Below are 24956 nucleotides of genomic sequence, written 5' to 3'. Positions count from 1 at the left end.
ATACAAGACGAGCGCGGTCTTGTGTTTCTTTGCTCTGGTGCTTGTTTTTTCTGGTCTGTTATGCTTGAGGGGGCGGTTTGGTCTCTCAGTTGTCTAAATTGGTCCCAAGCCGTAACTAGGGCTTTTGCGGTTAGGCGTTTATGTGGCGTTGTGATGAACTTGACGGAGATGATGCAGTGGTCACTGCCTTGCGAGTGTTGCGTGTTGTTGCAGCGAGCGACCCGAATGTTTTTGTTTAGTGTTAGATCAGGAGAGTACGTGTCTGTACTTACAATGTTGCCTATTCTGGTGACTTCGTGGACCATTAAGAATGGAGAAGCCAAAATCTTGGGATGCTTCCCTGATTCTGGTGCCTTTCGGCGTGGCTTTCTTGTAACCTCATGCCGTGTGACGTGCGTTAAAATTGCATACCACCAGAAATTGCGCCCTGGCTGTGAGTTTTAGTTGTTTCTCTAGTAGACGCAGTATTCCTGAGCCTGCGTCTTTGGGTAAGCTGTACAAGTTGAAGATGAAGAGCTTGGTATCCCTTACTTTCATGGGGACAGTTTCTAGCAAAGTGTAATTGACGTCGGTGTCATCGAATGTGTGCTGTATGGGGGCGATGTTTCGCTGAATGAAAGTCGCGGTGAGCTGGTACCGCTTGTTCGGCATGCCTGTTTGTACAAAAGCTTTGTAGCCTAGTAGACTGATTGGCCCCCTATTTTCTTAGAGCGCTATTACATCTGGTTTGCTAGCTGAGTTTTCTATATCTCATTTTCTTATCGAGGGGGGCCATCTTTGTGCTGGAAATTTGGCAAGGTTGCCAAAGTGACCAACAGCTGTCGATAATTATATCTAGTCTGACCGATTGACTGACAATTGCTGTTTCTATGGCGGCTACTTTGGTTTCCATGGCTGCCACTCTAGTTTGTAGGTCTCCTAAAAATTTGTCCTGGGTGTCCATACGGGCATTGTAATTGCATTCCTATCAGTGAGGCTTTCGTTTCGGTCATTGAATCTGCCGTGATGGTCAATTTTGTTGACATTAATTTTGGATGCGAATTTCCTGATGTCCCCTCCCTGGTTGGTTCTTGAGTGGTTCCCTCAGGGGAGCTTTCCTGAGGACCGTCGAGAAAATATAATCTCTCCCCTTTCTCGTAACATGCATCGTAAATGCGTGAACCACGCATTTCCCTTCCTGTAAATGAATCAGTTTTAAAAATAAATCAATCTCCTTATGACGTCATCACCAATCGTGACGCCATGACCAGATATGACGTCATTATCACTTCCGGTTATTATTCATGGCCGGATGTGACATCATGATGACATCACATCCGGTCATGCCGCCACAGCAAATGACGTCCCTATGTGAAGGCGTCATAGTCATCTGTCAATACTCATGACTATTTAGTCATGACTAATGAGAAATTAAAAGTAGGTAGTGACTAGCTCATCATTATAGTTAATACTGATTAGTGACCAGTTAGACATTAGTACTGGTTAGTGCCACGCAGGAAGAGGGGGGATAAGCTGGGTGGCTGAGAGGGGGCGGAGCGGGTTACGGGCCGATGGCGACGCCAACGACGGCGACGACGGGAAACGGAGGAACGGGCGCCAAAGAGCTGCGCTCTAAAATTGCTAGTGGTTTAGGCCGCTGCGTTGCGTAGTCCCAGCCTCGGTGGCCAACTCTGCGCCATCAGCCCACGAGGCCACGGCGAGGCAACGCTTCGACGTCGCTACTTGGGAGATCTAAGGCCCCATCGGCGAAAGCTCTGCAGGATTATAAATACAGTTGTTACCAACCAAATTAGCTACGGCTAAACGTAGTGTGTAGCAATAGCTTAATGCCCTCTACGACGGCACCTATTGCTCTATTTTCACTCCCATCTTCCTCCTTTTTCTTACGACTCGGTTAAGGTATAGTGCCTAGAATATACTTATAGTTAAGGTGTCCGCAGAGAATGGTGACACATGCAGCGTTTTTTCTTTTCTGTAAACCAATTTAAAACGCCGCTGAGTCTGCTTCTATATGCTGTGTGGTGCGGCATTCTAGGAATGCCAAATGAACGGTGCCCGAACGCCCGGCGGGGTTAACTTCACCTGGAGGCGACATCATCGGTCGTGACGTCATGACTGGATTTTATGTCATTATGACATCACTTCTGGTTATTAGGTATGACAAGATGTGACGGAAGGATGACGTCACATTCAGTCATAACGTCACAGCCGATTGCATTACCATGCAACGGCGTCATAGCCAACCACTCATGCCTAGTCATGACTAATGACTAATTTGTACTAGTTAGTGACTAGTTAGTCTCAAATAAAACCCGCCCAATGTAATCTAGTCCAATCCAATGCTGTCCAATGCTGAGTACACGCTCGCCCAAAATGCGCAGCTGACTAGCCTGTCATCATCACTACTGCACTATATCACTACTACCATCCTCACCCTCGAGAAGGAGAATTAAGATGCGGCACTAATGATCCCGGGCGTGGCGCAGTTGGCAAAGCGCTCGGCTTGCCATCTGAGGGATGGAGGTTCTATTCCCGGTGGAGGCGTTTTTTCTTTTTTTTTCATGTGGAGACAGGCTACGCGGTGTAACTAAGTGCTGCGGCGCCGCCAGCTGGGGCAGTCGCCAGGCAAATGGCGGACGCGTACCTGTTGGAGCTGTGGCCGTGCGGCGACCGCGACGAGCCTAGTTGCCGGAGAATTGATGTATAGATGGATTGAAAAAAAAAACATATTTTTTACAAATTCGATGTGTTTGTGACCGTCGCTGGTCACCTGTGCGCCGTGGTAGATCCTTGGTCCAGGATGCCGCACTTCACTATTGCAATTGTGGCTCGCAGTACGAGAAATCTGTGTTCTTCCGCATCCTCGCTGGCCAGCAATGCTCCCACTGCGTCATTCTAGCTTTCTTGTTTGGGTTTCACGTCTGCCTCAGGACAGGCACAGGTGACGTGCTCGAGAGTTGGTGTACCATGACACCATGGGCATTAATCTTCATATTGCTTAGAGAAAATCTTGTGTAACTAGTGTAGGTGTGGATAAGTTCGAGTTGTAATCTGCGCCAATCTACTGCCTCCTCTTGGGTTAGCCTTTTATGTGGGGCTGGCTAGCTTTTCGCTGGCCTAGTATATCTGAGTACGTGGGGTAACAGGTTCAAAGGTGCCCGTGGTGCAGAGTTGAGTCGGCTAGGTCGACGTACCCTCGAGCTAAACTATCTACTTCCTCGTTGCCCCTCATCCCCTTGCGTCCCGAAACCCAGACCATACTCTGTTTAGTGTTTTTTTGTCTTGTTGTCGTTTCTAGGATAAGATTGGCGATTCTGTCAATTCTGCCCCTTGTGTAGTTTCGACACAGGTGTTTGGAGTCCGTCACTATAATTACGTTCTACCCGTTAGGTCACCGTGTGCTATTGCCAGATAAATTACAGCTTCTTCAGCTGCCTCTGTGCTTGGGTTTATTGTTGCGCTGTATATTTCTTACCCTCCAGCGTCCGTTATCACGACGACCGATATGGGTTGGTATCGGTACTCTGTTCCATCCGTGTAGACTACGCTGGGATTATCGATGAATTTTCTGGTGAGTGCTTGGACTCTGGCTTCTGTCATGCTGGATATTGTAGTCCATGTGTTTGGGTATGGGTCGTACTCTTATTTTTTTCTGTTTTCGTCTTTAATTGGTTCCTTATCTTTTTGTGTGGGCATGGGTATCCCTAATTTCTTCATTAGGTGTCTTCTCGTTGTTGTTTGCATGAGTTTCACCAGTTGAGCGCTACATTGCGCTTCTCGCAGCTCGTCGAAGTTGTTCGATACATGCAGTACCATTACCTTTTCGGTTGGTGTTGAGATCGAAAGCCTTAGCGCCGTTTTGTAAGCTTTGTGTAGTATGGGGTCAATTTTTAGGACCTCTTGCTTGTTTAGTTCTTGGTAAGGTAGGCTGTACGTTACCCTGCTGGTGACGAGGCTGTCTATGAGTACCCTGCTCTCTCAAGCCTTTCTTTTTGCTGCTGACTCTTCGCACGATTCTGGCGACTTGATCTGTTGTATTCCTAAGGAAGGCGATGGTTTTGCTACAGGGGCCTGTGCTTTGCAGTCACATTACAAGTACTCCGACTTCCGTTCTCTCGCGAGGTGTCTCATTTCCAATTTCGGGGTGATTTGGGAGTCGTATTTTATTGTACCCTTTATAATTTGTATCCTGATTTTTCTGCTGAACATAATAGTCCTCTGGCCCTGGCGTATTGTTCAGTGTCGTTAATCGCCGTTTGAAGCTGCTCTATTCTTCCTGAGGAATCCCGTGGTCATCCATATTGTTATGTCGTCTGCGTACATTGCGTAGGAGATGTTCGCTATATTGTCGAGATTTTTGTGAGTCCTATCATCGCTACGTTGAATAGTAGCGGTGATATTACTGAGCCATGTGGGGGTCCCTTGTATGGCGCCATGAAGCTCCCAATGTTACGTTTCCGATGCCTATCGTAGCCGTTCGATCTGTCAAGAAGGCTTTGCTATAGCGGAAGGCTCTGTTTCGCAGTTTATATTATTGAGATCTTCCATAATGGCCGCATGCCCCACGGTATCGAAGGCTTCTTTTATGTCGAGTGCTAGTACTATACGTCCTCCACTTTTTGGTGTTTCAACTACTTCCTCCTTTAATGTAGCAGCACATATAGCATGGATAGTCCTCTTCTGAAGCCGAACATCCCATTAGGGTAATATCCTTTGTGCTCCATGTAGTTTGTGATCCTTTCATTGACCACTCTCTCGTATATCTTCCCAAGGCAAGAGGTTAAAGAAATTGAATTTAAGTATTCGATTTGAAGTCTTTTGCCCGGCTTTGGTACCATAATTACCTCTGCGTGTTTACATGCGGTCGACATGATTCCCATATTTCGTATAGGCATTTATGAGTTTGGCGACGACCGTGTCTCCCATGTTTATAATTGTAGAGTTGTTCATTCTGTCTTTTCCTGTCGCTCTATTCTTTTTGGCTTCCCCTGTGACTGCCCTTACCTCTGTCGTTATTGGCCTTTCTAACTCGGGGTTTTCTTCTGTATATTCCTGGTATTGCTTTGGGAGCTTGGATGTGCCATAGCATTTCTTTCCCAGTGCGTGTGATTGTTGATGTTGCGTTCCGGAGAACGTATGGATGATTTGTTTCATGGAATTTCCGCTTTCAGGGTTTTGTTTGTTTAGTCTAATATGGCTCATAGTATTGTCCAAGATCGGGCCATGCCTAATCGTCCTCTAAGTGTTTCCGTGAACTGTTGCCAGTTTTGCGTGGCGCTGTTGTCTGCGTGTTCTGATGCTTTCTTGGTTAGTTCTGCGATCTTAAGTTTCAGTTTCCTGTTGTATCTTTGCTTCCTCCATTTCCTGATAAGCCTTCTTCACACTTCCCATAGGGGATGAGGTGACTGTCTACTTCTGGGGTTTGTTCCGTGCGAGCAATTGTCTTCGTGTATTTTTCTCTGGCCTTTGAGGGCTCCATTCTCCTCGCTTCATTGTTGGTTGTGGTTTCTTCGCTGTGCTCCCTAAAAGCGTCCCAATCCGTGATTTTGGCGTTTCCTGTAGGTACTTTTCATTTATTCTGTGGCTGATTTTATGCTGATGATGAAATGATCTCTCCCTAAGGTTTCCATTGTGTTCTCCCATTGGATATTTTAATAAAGTGTTTAGAAGGCCAGGTCAGGTGTGGTGTCTCTGCAGACGCAGCTTCCTATCTTCGTCGTAGTCATAGGGTCGATTGGAGGCCCGTGGTGTGTCGTCACACAGAGGGCGCGCGGGGCGCCCAGGTTGGCTATGCAGGTTGGCCACAGGTTGGTCACGCAGGCGGTGAAATTAAAGATGTAATCATGGGTAGAACGTAAGAAGATACTCCTTCAGAACGGCTTTAAAATTGGTAGGCGCTTCGATGATAGCCTGTTCGTGCGTGCCCAATGCACTGAAATATCTACAGTGGAATATAAATCTTTGTATTTGGCCTTCCTGGACATAAACGAGCCATTCCAACAACGTAAACAGGGAACTCCTGTGGAACATACGAAAGGAGAAGGTATCGGTCATGAGGTGACAGATTTCCTACAGAAAATATATCGGGATAACGAAGTTAATTGGAAGAGATAAGAAGTATAGATGCTGTCAAGGTATGCAAAGCATTAAGAGCAGTTTATCCTCTATCACCGCTGCTGTTCATTTTTTATATAATAAATATGGAACGGAGAATACAAGATAATAAGCTAGGTTTTAAACTCATATAGATTAGGCGGAAAGGTGGTAGAGCAGCGCCTCCCCGGTTTAATATATGCCGACGATATTGTACTGTTAGCAGATAGCCCGGAAGACTTGCAAATGCTAGTTAAGTATTGTGGAGACGAAGGGGACGCTCTAGGCTTCAGTCTTAACGCAGTTAAGTTGGGTCTGATGATTTGCATCGGCTTAACTGATCGGAGCCCTAAAATACAAGGCCATGATGTACCCAGAGTGGCAGAAAATAAGTATCTCGGGGTATGGGTAAACAAAAGATTACCATACATTGAAAAGCATGAACAATCACTTAGGGCAAAAGGGTGAAAAAATACCGGAGTATTGAACGATAGAGCATTGTGGGGATACAACAGGTATCAGGTGCTGAGGGGTATTTGGGACGAAATTATGGTGCCCGGGCATTCTTTAGGAAATGCGGTTTTTGTGCCTAAAAGGAGAGGTGCAGTCAACATCATAAATAAATCAGAGAGCCATCGGATGATTGGTACTGGACGCCCACGCAAAACCACAAATAAGACGGTACAGGGAGAAATCAGTTGGGCCTCTTTCGAAGTATGGAAACCTCGGAATAAAATATTTTAACGTAACGTTACACAGAAGGCACTCTGGCACCGAAGAACACCAACAACCAGTCAGGTCACCACGAAAGCGGAACACAGTTTCGCTTCGTGGTCTCCTCCCAATCGCCTGTTCAAATCTTGGTCGTCGTCGTTATGAATGGCATGCGTCATTGCCCCCTTCTTGGCAGCATCGCCTCGATGCTGCAAATACTGCTGGATGCGATGAGCTGACAGATAGTATGCTACGTTGGTATGGGATACCACAACACAAAACAGGGTGTCATCAGCCTCAAGATTAGTCAGCGGAGTGGTCGTGGTAGGGTTTCAACCGGACGACGTGTACTACATCAGTGAACTTGCGTCGTCTGCGGCTTGAGGGGTATTGGGCCGCAGATTCAACTTCGTAAGTAACGTCGCTGAGGCGGCGGAGGACACGGTATGTGGCAAAGTACCGGCGCAGCAATTTTTCAGACAGCCCGCAATGACGAACGGGCGTCCAAATCCAGACATAGTCTCCAGGCTCGTAGGCAGCGAAGCGCCGTTCCTTGTTGTAACGGTTAGCGTCTAGTTGCTGCTGTAGGTATATGCGCTGCCTTGCCAGCTGCCGCGATTCTTCCGCACGCTAAGTAAAACTAGCGACGTCCAGGTCAAGCTCACGTTCGTCGTCGGTGTATACGGGCAGCATTGTATCTAGGGGAGTGGTTACTCGACGGCCGAAGACAAGCTCGAAGAGAGTGAGCCGCGTCGTCTCCAGAAGTGCCGTATTATATGCGAACGTGTCATACGGGAGAATTTCACCCCAGGTCTTTTGCTCTATATCCACGTACATAGACCGCATATCGGCCAGAGCTCTGTTCAGCCGTTCCACTAAGCCATTAGTTTGCGGGTGGTATGTCATGGCCCGTCTATGGCTAGTGTGTCTGATGTTCAGCACAGCCTTAGTCAGGCGGGCCATAAAAGCAGCCCCGCGGTCGGTAATGATAAGAGCCGGAGTGCCATGACGCAATAAGATGTCGTGGACAAAAAACTGCTACTTCGGTGGCAGTTCCATTTGTTAGCGACGCGGTCTCAGCATATCGGTTCAAGTACTCTGTCGCGACAACATTCCAACGCTTTTCATTAGTTGACTTAGGGAAAGGACCAAGAAGATCCATCCCCACTTGTTGGAAAGGAATTTTCGGTGGAGCGATCGGCTGAAGAAATCCAGCTGGTTTCACGGCTGGAGCCTTTCGGCGTCGACAGTCACGGCAGGTTTTAATGTAAGATTGTACTAAAGGTCATAATTTCGGCCAATAGTATTTCTCTCGAACTCTTGCAAGCGTACGACTAACTCCCAAGTGGCCGGCGGACGGTTCATCGTGACAAGCGCTCAAGATGTCAGGCCGTAGGTGCGTAGGTACTACGAGTAGAAATGTCTCTTTTGGTCTTTCAAAATGGCGCTTGTAGAGAACTCCACTTCGTAAAGCATATGACTGCAAGCCATGACGAAAAACAAACGGTACTCTACCACCGTGTCCTTCTAGATAATCGATGAGTGGCGCCAGCTCCAGGTCCTTGCGTTGAAGGTCAGCCATATGGGATTGGTTAATGGCCCCAATAAAGGGAAAATCGTCGACGTTTTCCACTGCAGTGGAGTCCAAAGGCGTGACAATCCGCATCTTGGTGTTTATGTCCTGACTCATAAACAACAGTAACGTCATACCCTTGAAGACGGAGGCTCCAACGAGCTAAGCGTCGAGACGGGTCTTTAAGGCTTGCCAGCCAGCACAAGGAATGATGGTCGCTGACAATACGCAAGGGTCGTCTATCCAAATATGGTCAAAACTTATTGATGGCCCAGATTACCGCAATGTACTCCTTCTCCGTTGTCAAATAGGTCGCCTCCAATCGTGAGAGTGTTCGGCTCGCGTAGGCGATAACCCGTTCTACTCCGCCTTGCCACTGGATGAGTACCGCCCCCGAGGCCAACATTGCTGACATCAGTATGTACGTCGGCTGCGGCGTCTTGATCGAAATGGGCGACTATTGGGGGACTGTGTAGGCGGGGTCTAAGCTCCTGGAAGGCTTGTTCTTGATCGTATCCCCACAGGAAGGGCATGTCTTCACTGGTTAATGCTGTCAACGGTTCAGCTATCTTATAAAAATCTTGGACGAAGCGTCGGTAGTAAGAACAAAGACTTAGAAATCGCCAAAGTGCCTTTTTGTCAGTGGGGCGAGGAAAATATGACACTGTGGTAGTCTTCTCGGGATCAGGGAGAACACCCTGTGCGCTGACAACATGGCCGAGAAAGCATAGTTCCTTGAAAGCGAAGTGGCATTTCTCAGGCTTGATAGTTAGTAGAGCGCCTTTGAGTACTTCAAGCACAATGCGCAACCGGTCGAAGTGTTGCTCGAAAGTAGGCGTAGAAAATAACAACTTAATCTAAGTATCGCTCAAGAGGAAAGTATACAACAGTTGCATCTTGCCTGTACTAACCTATGGGGCTGAAACGTGGAGGTTAACCAACAGAGTTCAACTTAAGTTCAGGACAACCCAGAGGGCTATGGAACGAAGAATGGTAGGGGTGACATTAAGAGATAGAAAGCGTGCAGAGTGGGTCAGAGAAATAACTCAAGTTACCGACATTCTAGTGGAAATTAAGAAGAAGAAATGGACATGGACAGGACATGTAGTGCGAAGAGAGGATAACCGATGGTCGCTGAGGGTAACAAACTGGACTCCAAGGGAAGGAAAGCGTAGCAGGGGGCGGCAGAAAGTTAGGTGGGCGGATGAGATTAAGAAGTTCGCAGGGGTCACGTGCATGCAGCTAGCACAGAACCGGGTTAAGTGGCGAAATATGGGAGAGGCCTTCGCCCTGCAGTAGGTATAATCAGGCTGATGATGATGATGAATCTAAGTACACCAAGCACGACTGCCACTTCAGACCTGATAAAACCATGTCCGTCATACGTTGGAACGTGGCAGGAGCAGAGAAAAGACCAAACGGAAGCACCTTAAACTCGTATAGGCCGTCAGGCGCCACAAATGCAGTCTTCTCTCGGTCTCTCTGATCCACCTCGATTTGCCAGTACCCGATTTTGAGGTCTAATGAGATGTACCTGGCGTCGCGTAGTCGGTCAAAGGCATCATCAATCCTGGGCAGCGGATAAACATCCTTTTTGTCACGTTATTTAACTTTCGGCAATCGACACAGAATCTCAAGGTGCCATCTTTCTTTTTGACAAGGACCACTGGCGACGCCCATGGGCTCGTGGAAGGCTGGATCACGTCGTCCGCAAGCATTTCATCAAGTTGCGTTTTATTGGCGTCACGTACCTTAGCAGAAACCCGGTACGGGCGCTGGCATACCGGTAACGTGGTCTCATCGGTGATGATGCTGAGCTTGGCGACAGGAGTACGACCGACCTTAGAGCCTGTGGCGAAGCAGTCTGCGAAATCGCTCAGAAGAGCCGAGAGAAGATTCCTCTGATCAAGCCTCAAGTTGGGGCTAACTTGAACTGTCCATAGAGCATGCCAATGTTCGGCCTCTTCCTTGGGGTTCGTCCCGGCGGTGCATAAATGAGGCAAGGCAGTAAGATCATGAAGGATGGCAACAGCCGTGTCCTTGGCAAGATGCCGCATCTCCTCAGCAAACTTTGTCAGGAGGACAGTAGCACAACTGTTCTGGAGTTGTAAGAGTCCTCGAGCAATGGCTAATTCCTTCTCGAGTAGTAGCGGAAGGTGCCCATCCGCGATGCCCCCGTAATCGTGAAACAAGTCATGCTTTACACGAACCAGCACACTAGACCGTGCCGGAACCCTAACGTCATCGTCGACAATACGCAAAACGTTCAGACCCGGATCACGTTTTCAATGTGCGCCACGGCTCATTTCGTCGAAAAGGAAACACGCGCTTCTTTCAGGTGAACGACAGCGCCGTTGGTCTGTAGGAAGTCTAGACCAAGAATCAAGTCTTTCGAACACTCAGGAAGCACGATGAATTCTCCGACATACACAAAACCACGGATGCCGACCCGCGCTGTGCACTTGCTGCAGGTTCAATCATGTGACTTCACACCGTGCGAATTTTCGGGCCGGACCAATGTGTCAAAACTGTCTTCAGTTATTGGGCGAGACCATGGCTCATCACTGAATAATTGGCACCAGTGTCGAGTAACGCGGTGACATCCACTCCATCATGCGTTACGCACAAATCGGAGGTAGTATGCCGGATGCTGTCGTTACCTGACACAAGCGAAATCTCGTCGGGTCGGCCCGATGATGACGAAGGATCTTCCATATACCGACATCAGCGAACCTGCCTCCGAAGGCCGCTGGTATTAGTTTTCCCGGCGAGGGCTGGGAGAGCGGCGTCGGGAATAGTTGGGACTTGTCGAACGGTAGCTCGTCGGGGACGTAGACCGACGTTCTTGGTAACCGTACGTGGCGGGATACTGTCGTGCTTCAAGGTCGCTTGCGATTTCAGTAGGCCGTTCGCCATTCTGAGGGTAGGCGTCCTCCGAGGTGAAACCCCGCATCTTGACGCTGCGGTACGGGCATGCTCGGTAAAGGTGACTGGCTTCACTGCAATGATAGCACAGGGGCCGACGGTCCCGGGGGCGCCATACTCTACTTTTACGGGGTCGCTGGTAGATTGGCGGAGGGGAGTAGCAAGGCTCCATGCGAGGTCCTCCACGCAAGGTTCTCCATGGGGGGACCCTGCGGCTCCATTGCTGGAGCTGCGGCGTTGATACTGTGGTCCGGCGGGGGAGCCTTACATAGGACGGATGTGTAGGTGGGTCTCGCGTCGAACGTCTGGTGGGGAACACGCTTATAGGGAACATCAGCAACTTGCTCAGCTGCCATACGCTTCTCGTCCCGGACGACTTCAGCCAGTGAAGGAAGAGATGTGTTGCAAGGCATCCGGAGCGCTTGCAGTTCCTCCCGCACGACAGAACGGATGAGATATCGCAATGCGTCCATGTCGCTACCAACATGCACAGGGGGTGTGTCAGACCCAATGCTGTTCACATCACGGTTTACTGACGGGCTCCGTGTTGCAGCGTTGTCTCCATGGTAGCAGCGTCGCTGAGAAACTCGGCCACAGTGCGCGGTGGACTGCGCACCAGTCCCACGAAAGGTTCTTGTTAAACGCCCCGCATCAGGTGACGCAGCGTCTTATCTTCTGGCATTTGCTGGTCTGCACGCTTGAACAGGTGTGTCATGTCCTCAATGAACATACGCACGCTCTCGTTCTGGCGCTGACTGCGCGAGTGTAGCGCAACTAATCTGCTCGCTCCCGGCGGTCGGCATTAGGAAAAGTGGCTTGCAAGTCACGCCAGAAGGCTGCCCAGGATGAAAAGCAAGCCTCATGGTTTTCAAACCATGTCCGTGCAGACTCTTCAAGAGCGAAGTACACGTTGTGGAACTTACGCTCATCAGTTCATCCGTTGTAACGAGCGACTCGCTCGTTACAACGGCCTCGGCGTTATCGAACACGTCGCCATGAAAAGACGGGGGTGTTCGCGGTTGATGACACAGTATGTGCGTGGAAAGCCTGCTCTCAGATGTAATTGCAGCAGGTTCTACGGCCGTCTGAGGCTGCGTCGTTCTGGTAGCGGCCGGCAGGGGTCCGAATTCAGGGGGCTCTCCCCGTAGGCGGCGGCCGAGGCATTGATGTACGGGGGTAAGCTCCGTAGTGACAGGTTGATTATGCAGGAATGGATCGATACCCGGCAATGCCTCCACCAGATTTTTGATGTAACGTTACACAGAAGGCACTCTGGCACTCTGGCACCGAAGAACACCAACAACCAGTCAGGTCAGCACGAAAGCGCAGCACAGTTTCGCTTCGTCGTCTTCTCCCAATCGCTCTTTCAAATCTTCTTCGTCGTTTATGAATGACATGTGTCAATATTATATGAGGAAAGCCTGAGAATAATTTACAGAAACAGGCGGGCAGCTAAAGTTTTACATACCTATACCTAAAAAGCGTTGACTCCAACGAAGAAAAAGAACTAAGAAACTAACCAGTAAGTATGATGGTTACAAGGAGGAAGAAATAATGAGCGCTAAGCAACAGGAGAAAACACAGAAGGTAAGAAGTGGGTAAATTCTATGGAAAAAAAAACGGTGTGAAACTATAACAAAAATGGAAAAGACATCAGGAAGGAAGCTTTATTTGACAACTCAATAGGAAGTGCCCTACTTTTTGAAGCTAGATCAGGGTATTTCAGAACACGCAGCTACATAAAGAAATTTAACCATGTAGATGACACATGTGCAGTATGCTGGAAATCCTAATAAACAATTGACAATATTATACTCGAATGTGATGGTATCCACCCGGACGTCAATGCAGGCGCAGTCAGTCTTCCTGAGGCCCTGGGGTTTAGAGATACCAGTGGCCGGGTGCGTGAACCTGAGGTGGAAGCTAGCAAAAAACGATTGGAAGATCGATTGCTTAAAAGTAGAACAGCAGCATATTGGTAGTAGTGTAGAAACAAAAATTCAATAAATGAAATTATGGAATAGGTAACTTATTTAAAACAATAATTAAGATAAAGGAAAGAAACTGGGATGATAGCAACTGCTACCATTTCGTTTAAGAGGGGACATGCCTATTGTATTGGGATAGTCAGCACTTCAGCCATCGACATGCACCAGTGCGTTGTGCGACGAAGCCAAAGAAGTAGTACGCTGGGCTCGCCGTTGCAAGGTCCTCTCCTCACAGTTCTCCATCTGAGCGTCAATAAACGCCTTATTACAATTGGTGGAGATGCGGGGTACGATCCCATCCAAACTGGAACTGCGAAACCGTACACTGCCGTCTACGACCGCCATGCAAGACGAGTCCACTTCGACGCTGTCGGCCGTTCCACCCATGATCATGTGTTCTGGCGTCATGCGCCAGCGTGACCCTTGCCTCTTCAGTGGCACGGCCGATCAAGATGTCGACGACTGGCTGTCATCGTATGAAAGTGTAAGCAGCTACAACAAGTGGGATGACTCATACAAGCTCAGTAACGACATATTCTATCTGACGGACGTGGCGAACCTCTGGTTTCGCAACCATGAGGCTGACCTCTCATCTTGGTCGGAATTTAAAAAGAATTTCGCGGAAGTGTTCGGCCGCCCGGCAGTGCGTAAGCTTCGTGCCGAACAACGTTTACACGATAGTGTTCTGCGCGCTGATGAGACCTTTACCAGCTACATAGAAGACATCGTTGATCTCTGAAAACGAGTCGACCCGGAACAAAATCCGCTACATCCTCGAGGACATTACTGAGGACGCCTTCCAGATGCTGGTAGCGAAAGATCCCACCAGCGTTAGTGAAATCGTGAAGCTTTGCCAGAGCTACGACGAGCTCCGCAAGCGGCGCGCTTCTAGGCTCCGCTCCAGTGTGTGCGACGAAGGGGTATCCGCATTAGCCCTGGGTGGTTCGCCAACTTCTGAAGGGAGCCCGCTGCATCAACAGATCAAAGATTTTATTCGTGAAGAGGTCGCACGTCAACTCTCACTCCTTCCCCATTTTCAAGACTCGGGCCGCCTCGTTCCTGAACTGGCTCCATCTTTGGCCCCTACTATCCGCCGTGTCGTGCAAGAACATGTCGCTGATGTCTTGCCGTCCAACCCCGTGCTGCCGCCTGTGACGGCACCTCTCACGTATGCCCAAGTAACGGCTAGGCCCCCACCTTTGCCCACGTCTGGCTCCCATGCGCAGGTCCCTGCCTACCGTTCACCGCCGCATGCTGAGCCTTCGTTCCAAGCCCCACCCTCAAGGTTCCGCCCACATCCTATGAAACCTTGGCGCACTACGGACAACCTTCCTATTCCTATGCCTGCGGTCGGCCGGGCCATGTTGCACGCCTTTGTCGCCAGCGCCTCCAACCTTCACAGCCTGCCATTTGACTTTACCCGTACGATAACGACTCACGCTCGCAAATGATTCCGCCCGGTTCACAATTTGTCTCACAAGATCGCCAAACCTATGCCACTCGTCGATCACATTCTCCTCGGCGCCGATCGCTTTCTCCAATGCTGCGACGTCCTACCAGCACCGTTGAGGGAAACTAACAGTCGCAGTTCCGGGGGCAAGAACTGCGCTTGTTTCGAATTCCTCAAGTCCTCCATGTCGTCCCGCTAATGTTATCAAAGTTTCTGTAGAAGGCGCCACAGTTCTCGCTCTCGTCGATACCGGTGCAGCCGTCTCCGTCATCAGTGAAGCGCTCTGCCGTCGAATTCGCAAAGTGACCACTCTGATTTCCAGCTTTTCGCTCCTCACCGCCTCATCACAGCACATTCACCCCTCCGCATCTTGCACAGCCTGTGTGCTCATTCAAGACGTCTTGTACCCCATCAAGTTTATTGTTCTCTCGAACTGCTCGCATATCATCTTTCTATTGTGAAAAACTGCGCCGAAATAAACACACCACAAGACAGAGGACGGGACAAAGCGCCTTTGTCCCGTCCTCTGTCTTGTGGTGTGTTTATTTCGGCGCAGTTTTTCACAATAGAAATGTGAACCAATTAGCCCAAGAAACGGTATTAATCGCATATCATCCTCGGATACGATTTTCTATCGACTCATCAGGCCGTTATTGACTGTGCTCGTGCGCAAATTGCCTTCGCCCCCCTCTGTGATGCCCCCTTCTGTGATACCCCTCCCCGCACTGCAAAACTTCTCGCCGCCCATGACATCGACATTCTTCCATTTTCTGCTGCCCTCGTACCACTGTCTTCTGAGTGTGTAACTCCTTTGACTGCGATTTTTACACCTTCCGAAGCCGCCTCGCGTCATCCCTGCCTCCTTTTTCCGTTCGCAGTTTTCGAAATTCAAGACGGCGAGAGTGCACTTTACGCCTCGAACCAATTTTCTTGCCCAGCAGTCCTCCGTGGCGAATGCATTGGACGTCTTGAAGAGCTTGATCCCGGTCATATCACCACACTTGCTGACTCAACCCCCTCCTTCGACGTTAGTCTGTGCTCTTGCGATGTTGCGACCGCTTCGACGCCCTCCGACGTTTTCCAACATGCTATTGATGCTGACCTTCCACTTGCGCAACGTGATCAACTTGTCGCCCTCTTGCAGAACTTCCTCAAGGTCTTCATTCGATCTTCCTCAAACTGACTTGGGCCGCACGTCTGTCGTAGAGCACACCATCGACACCGGTAAAACCGCACCTTTGCGCCAGCGCCCCCATCGCGTGTCGGCTTCGGAGCGCCAAGTAATTGCTGATCATGTGGACGACATGCTCCGTCGTGGTGTCATTCGGCCATCCCACAGTCCCTGGGCGTCTCCAGTTGCGTTGGTACCTAAGAAAGATGGCTCCTTCCGGTTTTGCGTCGACTACCGCCGGCTCAACAAGATCACGCGCAAGGACGTCTATCCTCTGCCACGCATCGATGACGCACTGGACTGCTTGCAGGGCGCCGAGTTTTTCTCCTTGTTGGATTTACGATCTGGCTACTGGCAGGTGCCAATGGATGACGCTGACCGCTCTAAAACTGCCTTCATCACACCAGATGGATTATATGAATTCAACGTCATGCCCTTTGGGCTTTGCAACGCCCCGGCCACATTTGAACGCCTCATGGACACTGTGCTTCGTGGATTCAAGTGGCGAACCTGTCTTTGCTATCTCGATGATATCGTAGTCTTTTCAACCGATTTTCAATCCCACCTGCTCCGACTGAAGGACGTTCTCACTTGTTTCGCTACCGCCGGCCTCCAACTGAATCTAAAGAAGTGCCGCTTCGCTGCTCGCCGACTAACTATTCTAGGTCAAGTCGTTTTTAAGGATGGCATTCTTCCCGATCCCACCAAACTTCGTGCAGTTGCCGAATTCCCACGGCCAAAATCGCTGAAGCAGCTACGAAGTTTCATCGGCCTGTGCTCCTACTTTCGCCGCTTCATCTTAAATTTCGCCTCTATTATTGCTCCTCCCATCCAGCTCCTCCCCGGCAGCTCCGACCTCTCCGCATGGGCACCTCCTTGTTATGACGCCTTCAACACTATACGCCGTCTTTTGGTTTCGCCTTCCATCCTCCGCCAATTCGACCCGAAGGCGCCAACTGAGATTCACACTGACGCTAGCGGTATTGGGATAGGCGCCGTTCTCACCCAACGCAAACCTGGGCCGGCTTGCAAGATAAAGTTGGAGCTAAGTCCAGACTTAAACGGTCCAGACTTAAACAAGCCGCACGCTTCGGTTCGGCTCGTGTTCACCAGAGTGACTTCCCTGAACGCCCTCAGCACCACTTGGGGCATTTTTCCTCGTAACACAATCTTAAGCCGCAAAAAGCAATGGCATGGATTTTACACAGTGCAAGATTGACCGAATGTTTACATCTTACCGCCAGGACAGGGCCAGCGCATCCCTGTATTTTCCTAATTTCTCGACTTAGTTACCGGGCGTCCTTGTGTCTTAACTAAGACGGCCTAGAGTCGTAATCGCACAAGCGACTTCTTCAAGTCAGGACTGAAGCGCAGTCTTGACTTCAGTCTTAAGCGGCCACGCTAGCGGCATAATCCTTTAGACTCCAGTTAAGTCTGGACTTAGCTAAGACAGTCTTAAGATCGTTTCGTGCAAGCGGGCCCTGGTATCCGAGACTATGTGGTGGCGTACGCAAGCCGCACCTTGACCAAGGCAGAGTCCAATTATTCTGTTACGGAAAGAGAATGCTTGGCCATTATTTGGGCAATCGGCAAATTCCGTCCGTACGTCTATGGCCGACCATTTTATGTGGTCACTGATCATCACGCTATGTGCTGGCTGGCGTCCCTCAAGGACCCGTCCGGCCGCCTTGCTCGCAGGGCTCTTCGCCTCCAAGAGTATGACATTCGTGTCATATATCGCTCAGGCCTCAAGCATATTGACGTGGACGCTCTTTCGCGCTCACCGCTGCCTCCCTCTTCGTTGTCTGATGAGATCAGCGCCTACGATTTGTCTTCGCTTGCCACTATTGACATGGCCACGGAACAGCGGCGCGACCCGTGGATATATCTACACTTCTGAACTTTCTTTCGAATCACTCTCCAGGTCGTTTGTCTGGGGCGCTTGCCTGCCAAGCTCACAATTTTTCAATACGTGACGGGCTGCTCTATCGCCGCAATTATCTTCACGACGGAAGGAAGTGGCTTTTAGTCATCCCCCGTCATCTCCGCGCCGAAATTTGTGCTGCTTTCCATACTGATCCCCAGTGCGCCCACGGCGGAGTGTTGAAAACCTACACGCGCTTGCGTCTACGTTTCTTCTGGCGTGGAATGTACCGCTTTGTCCGCCATTTTGTCCGCTCTTGCCAGTCTTGCCAACGCCGAGAAACTCCTCTCAAGTCTCCTGCTTCGTTGCAGCCGTTGCCCTGTCCTGCCCGTCCGTTTGATCGTGTCGGCATAGATCTATACGGTCTCCTTCCTACAACTTCAGCTGGCAACCGCTGGAATATTGTGGTAGTGGATCATCTGACCCGCTACACTGAGACATCATCATTGCCCTCTGCTTCCGCACGCGACGTGGCTGCCTTTATTCTGAAAAACCTGGTTCTTCGCCATGGCGCCCCTCGCGAACTGCTCAGTGACCGCGGACGCTTCTTCTTATTAGACGCTCTTGAGGCTCTCCTGAAAGAATGTCGCATCATACACCACACCGCTACCTCATACCACCCTCAGACGAATGGACTGACAGAACGTTTCCACCGCACTCTCGGTGACATGCTGGCTATGTACGTGAATACCGACCATTCCAATTGGGACCAAGTTCTACCGTTTGTTACGCATATAACACCGCGACGCAGACCACACTGGATTCTCTCCATTCTTTCTCCTTTACGGGCGCGAGCCACCCTGTACTATGGACACACTTTTTCTCAACCGCCCTGACGTTTCCGAATCTTCCCCGCTATCCGATGCCGTCACGTACGCAGAAGAATGCCGTCAGCTCGCCCGCTCTCTCACAACAGAAAATTAGTGGCAACAAGAATACCTCCGTGATACCGGCGAAGCTTCGTCATATCTCCCGAACTCTCTGGTGTGGCTCTGGGTGCCCTCCACAACCCATGGCCTTTTAAAGAAGTTTCTTGCTAGCTACCACGGGCCATAAGGGTCCTCCAGCAAACATCTGCAGTCAACTACGTAGTTGAGCCCGTCACGCCCTCTGCGGACTTGCGTCGCCGTGGTCGTGAAACAGTTTACGTGAACCGATTGAAGCCATTCTATGACCCCGCTGTGCCTTCCGCGCCATAAGTCGCCAGGATGGCTCCTTTTTTTTTTACCCGGGGGGAAAATGTACTGTGATAGTCAGCACTTCAGCCATCGACATGCACCAGTGCGTTGTGCGACGAAGACAGAGAAGTAGTACGCTGGGCTCGCCGTTGTAAGGTCCTCTCCTCACAGCTCTCCATCTGAGCGTGAATAAACGCCCTATTACACTATATTCATTTATCCATCCATTGGCTCCAATGGCAGGAGCGGCGACCGCGACGAGCCGAGTTGCTGGGTACGAGTACCGTGGTGTGACGTCTCAGTGCGGACACAGCTCAAATTGCGGCGACTGCGAAGAGGCGAAACCCTGGCGTATAGATATCGCTACAAGACATTTATTGCGTTCATCCCTTTCTTCTCGAGTGAAGGCGTCTCTGTGGGGCCCCATGTGCCGCTGCTTTCTGCAGGCCCGTTAGAGTTGCTGTCGTTGATCTTGCGGATTGGTGTTGGAGGGAGTGGTCTCAGGAAAAAAATATAAGGGTTCTCAATCCAGATTCCCGTTCGATACCGCTATTGTCTTGGCCCGCTTGATCAGTCGGCGCTGATCGCTTGACTCGATGCTGGACCAGGTTTGTTCCCAGGAGGACGGCGTGGGTAGATTTGTAGGTTGAATATTGCTGTGTGGAGTTGCACCTTCCCAAACTTAATGATGTAATGTAGCTCTGTAATTTTGGTAGCTGGAACAATTCTCTGGCTAGCGGGAGGTGAAGAATGAACTAGTGCTTGTTATATATTTGCCCACGCTGCAATATATTTGGATACATATAAGTATGTAATCAATGAAATGCCGCTGTTGTGTGAGGTGGTGGCGGTGTTCACCTCTGTGTACGGTAATAATGTCTGATGTTTGTCTGAGCGCCGGAGGAGCACGACATGAGTCAGACAATTCGCGCCAACCAGGGTTAGTCTGCACGCTAACATAAGAAAGCAGGCGCAACCTAATAAGACATCGTATGGTTGGTTCTTGACTCGGATTTGTTCAAGATCGCTATCAAAAGGGCACGAAAACGGGGCGTTCCTAGAGAAACCTCAAGCGTACGACAACAACGTCTTTCTCTGCGCCTGCAGGCCACGAGTCAAAATACAGTCACGCATTCGAAACTAATACCACCCGTCGTAGTCGTAGAGTGGTCAATAAGCTCGCCTACTGAATAGGAGCACCAGGGTTCAACCCTACCACGGTAGCTGCGTTGCGATGGGGCGAAACGCAATGAAGGCCGCATACTGTAAGATGCCAGTGCACGTTAAAAGTTCTCAGGTGGTCGGATTTAATCCATCCCGCCTTCCATCATTCCCTTACGGCGTCGTTCAGGTGCACACCGTGAAGTTTGAAAATGATAATAATAATAGCTGCGCGCTCTTACGTATAAACCAACCAATACTACCATACCGGGTTTAGGTGAACTTTGTCCGAGGAAATGAAGGCGGTAACGAAGACGACATACGAAGCGCAGCGTGAAAGGCGGAATTTCCCACATGTAGAAATCGGCAAGAACAAAAATTGCGGGGGACACTTAAGCCTCCTTACGTGCGGCATTGCGTATACATTTCTCTCCTGCTGCTGTCCACTTGTGCGCCTGTGTACACTGTTAATGCATTGTGTTGTGTATGGAGTGCCGTCAAAGCTTGGAGTATTTAGACACACCTGGACATGCTGTGGCGCCGTCTACATTGAGATGTTATGTCTTCGAAGACGTAATTCATGACTATGACTAACTATGACTACGTGTAACCATGCCTGACTGGCTAAACATGCCCACGACTAACTATAGCTTTCACTAACCATCACGATGTCGAATCAAATCATAATTATCTTAATTATTTTTTCAACGATCGATTTCATTATTATGGGTCAATGACAGGTGCGGGAGACATTTTCTGGTCAAACTTTCTGGCCACACGAACCATGAGGAAATGAAAGTCTTTCGCCTTCAAAAAGACGGCCCAGTGGCGTAGCGCATCGGCCAGTGAAGTTGACCTGCTTGCGCTGACATAGCTTTGTGATACTCGTTGGCTACGAGAAAGCTTTTATTTTGTCGCGCTCCAAAGGTCTACAGTCTAAAATCAGTTTCGCGTACGCGCACACACGCGCTTTCTTGAGAAAAGCGGACAGTAGTGTTACTGCCTAACAGGTGCCTTTCAAATGCAAATATACTTGATTCTATAAGAAAAGAGTTGGCTATTTACAACTTAAGGACCTCAAAATAGATTGCGTGAAAATAACAAGGAGATCAAGCGCTAGCGTGATCCGGATGCGACTTGTCTTTCATGCCAATAATAATAATCCTCTTGGTTATAAGAATCGCAATTTATGGTCCTATACTCCAGTAGCACCTATTTGTGAGGCAGGCTTAGACGCAATGGTTATTTGCATGCCAAGAGGGTGAAGCGCCATGTTGTTTCTGTCCAGGTGGGTCGGCGCAACAGCGCCATGGTCGCGCAGAAAAGCATCCGCAGGGAACCGGTTCAGGCCAATGCCGAGGTCAGGCTCATGGAGAAAGCATTCCTACAGGCGCCCATGCCATCTCTGCATTACTGGCTGGCGGCGCACATTGTGTTCCTACAGCAGTTCTGTGGAGCCAATGTGGCCGCTCTCATAATCGCGGACACCCTGGGTGCACCGTACGCTGTGATGCACCACGGTGATGCCACACTGGCTGCACTGATTATACAGGTGATTTGATTTCCCTATTGATAGTTCGTATGGTATATTCATCCATAATATTCTTGACCGTGAAACAATATAGCGGAAAAATCAATTCCGAAGTTCCTTTTTTGTTCTAGTACGATATATTTGGACGTTGCCAGGCCTTCTAGCTGCTGCAGTGTTTTCTTGAAACGATCCTCGTACACTGACATGAGACTCACCTTATAATACCGTGACTGCGATAGTAATGGCTAGGTTGCTTGCTTTTCGCGAGGGTCGTACGCACACTTGCGGAAGAAGCCGAAATCCTGTTACGGCCGGCTCTCTGTGCTCTTCGCTTGCTCTCCGGTGCCGTCGACATCACCCCTGTTGCGAACCAGATTGGCTACGTAACCACATCTAGGCCTCTCTTTTCGAGGCCTAGATTTTTATCACCTTACGTGTGATATTTATCGGCGCTGCCAGACGCAGTGATGACAGTGTAAGTGTAGGAAAAAACAGAAGTCCTCGTCGCTAAGCACCAAAATACCATTAAATCTGATGGAGGTCACAGTTGTATCGGCATGCGTATGTTTAAATTCGCAGATGAACCCCCCCCCCCCCTTTTTGCACCCCTTCTTGGTAACCAAGTTCGCTCCCAGGAGTGAGGGCGCCCATTTGAAAGCAATCCGATACCAGGCGGAACACGCAAGCTTCATACCCCGCAGGAGAGCATCTATAATACGCCCGCCAGTCACTCAGGAACTGTCGCAGTTGTGAACCCGACTTTTTTTCATTAAACGTTAACTTGCTAGTAGAAGTTCAGTTGCAACGAATACATGATCAACATAAGTAATTGACACATACTGATTCCTTCTCAGGCGTTAAAAAAGGGCGTTTAAAAGGAAGTTCAGCGTTCTTGTCCATTGGAAACATTTTAGGGTGTTAGCGTTTAGTAGCTCGTCCTTAAGTGTCGCGCCATCGGTGTTCGAAGTGCACCTGTCGTGGATGGCACATCAAAAGAAGGCAGTCCGAGCTCACCTAAATATTTAGGAAATAGAAGGAAATTAAAGATGCAGTGAGAAAGAGTCTATGGGTGAAAGGTTGCCTAGTGTATCTATAGTCAGTTGCAGCTCAAGAATACAGCAGCAATAACTTCTCAACCAATCCCGTCGATTCGAAACGCTGGTCTCGTGCCAAAGGGAGGGAAATCAGCCTTATCCACGTCTCGTTGGGCTGACCAGTTTTCTTTGCTCTCGTACGGGGCTGAACACCGACCGCCAGAACTGCGCCCTTCGCCAGCTGCTAGCATGAGAAGGGTAATTTATTTCGTCCCTCAGTTTCTGGTTGGTTCCTCTCTCGAAGCCATTGGTTGAAGGCTTCATTTGATCAATTTGCCCGCGGCATTCTTGAACGTAACTGACTACATGTGTCATGGCGAGAACTGAGTAATGCTTAAATGGCGTTTGTCTGCCGCGAGAAGAAACAGGAGAAGGGCTACCAGGGGAAGTGGAGGTTAGGATGAGGGTGGAATAATGCGTAATCTCAAGGAGGGGCTACGGGAAAAACTCCTTGTGCGGCTATTGTCAGAGGAAAGATTATGGTGCGAGCGCAATGCGGTGACCACGGGTAGAACCCCAAGATGGCTGCCATAGAAAGAGGAGTTGTTTTTGGCGAGAGCACAGGAAGGCGATATCGGAGGGTGTCTTTCTTGGAGGTAAGAAGTTACGGCGAGAGAATGCGGAGGGTGCACTACCCAGCTAAGTCCAAACAGGCGCAAATATAGGGTCATTCGAAAGAAGCGCCCTTTAGAGCAACACTGCAGTCCTGGGCAAGTGCGCATTCACCTCCGACTGTAAATATATTTGCATGCCCAGTACTCGTGGTACACATTCATTACAGTACTGTGATATCTTGATTGCAAATCTCTAGACTGCATTTTCAGTTACGCTTCGGATGATAGCAGGGCATATTCCAGCCGCTACAATCTCCTATTAACGCGGCAGCGTGAATGGCGTTAAGGACTGGCATGAAGGCGGTAGCTGGCAGCTGACATGGCCGTGCACTGACTGAACGTAGGGTTGCCTGACGTTACGTTTGGCAGAAGCTGCCCGCTCAGGCCACCCCTTTCATATGGGAAGATGATGCCAGAGTCAGCATGCCACGACCCCTGCATTCTCGTTACCCCTAACGTTGTAACGGCTGGGTGAAAGCGGGGATTCATACATGTGGGCGCGTAGTCTACGCTATCGAGTATAGACGGAACTTAGGTGACCCCCCAAAATTATTATGAACTCATCTGCCGCATTGAGGTAACCATGTTGGGCGAAAACTCCTGGCGATGCGTCGCGAGACAACGATATTATCAACTGTCGTTGGGCAAATCAATGTACTTGAATTTTTGTAAACCTATAACATTAACAAATGCGGATAACTCTAAATCCTTGAAAACCATACTACTTTATAATATTTCGTTTTAATGTAATAGCGAATTAATCCCCTGCATTCGTGTTTTCATATTTTAAGATAAATCTATAAGAATTCGAATGGCGAAACTGGCGAAAGGAATAAATCAAAGACCTAAAAAAAGCTTTGGCGCGCTACCTTGTTCTGCAATGCCAAGAACGTGATTGTTGCGGCAATCTCTAGAGAAATAAATCCAAGTTTGGACTTTACTGAATGAGACTAGAACGAGGGTTCTCGATATAGTAATTTGGATATGGGCGGAAATACCTTCCATATAGAAGTCGGTCGCGCGTGATAAATGGGAAACAAGTTACGAAATCTGCAAGGAAAAATGCACCACTGACTCCGTTCTGACCGGCTTCTTAATAATGAGCTGTTCAGATTTTTTATTAGAGTTTATTTATTATAAGACGCAGTAGAAAAACAATAAAAATGCAGATAATTTCGGCAAATTTTATAAGATCATGCGAAGCCGGGCCTGCTCTCATATCATAGGCCAAAAATGGTTGCAATCAGCCAGGTAGTTCGTTCGCTTGGATCACATGGGCAAGACCAGCTCAATGAAAATGGGGCTGAACGCATCTGGCAAATTCTACAATGTAGCGAGATAGAGTTTATGAGAATACCTCGAATGAAATGGACATAACACTTATAGGCTGCAGCCTGTATTGCCGTAATAATGGAGTAAAAACGAGTCGGGCTTCCCAGCTCCCCCGCTGGATCCGTCCGAGACAAATCACACTTGGTGGAGCAGCTTCTTAATGAACCGGAGAGCTTTACCAGATGATATACTAGAGGTGATACAAGAG

General features: G+C 49.3%; 1 protein-coding gene across 1 annotated transcript in view; it reads left to right on the top strand.

The window, feature by feature from the left end:
- LOC146194399 (uncharacterized) overlaps positions 1-24956 on the top strand; it is a 148408-nt gene that overhangs the window by 26761 nt on the left and 96691 nt on the right. Inside the window, exon 4 of the mRNA XM_084596548.1 lies at positions 21466-21729. Within this exon, the coding sequence (XP_084452674.1) occupies positions 21466-21729 (264 nt within the window). The remainder of the gene's footprint in view (positions 1-21465; positions 21730-24956) is intronic.

This window comes from Amblyomma maculatum, chromosome 3 (assembly GCF_055883805.1).
Source record: "Amblyomma maculatum isolate TAMU_Amacu chromosome 3, ASM5588380v1, whole genome shotgun sequence".
Classification (NCBI taxonomy): Eukaryota; Metazoa; Arthropoda; class Arachnida; order Ixodida; family Ixodidae; genus Amblyomma; species Amblyomma maculatum.
The sequence above is the reverse complement of the archived record's forward strand: the minus strand, read 5'-3'. Positions and strand labels throughout refer to the sequence as shown.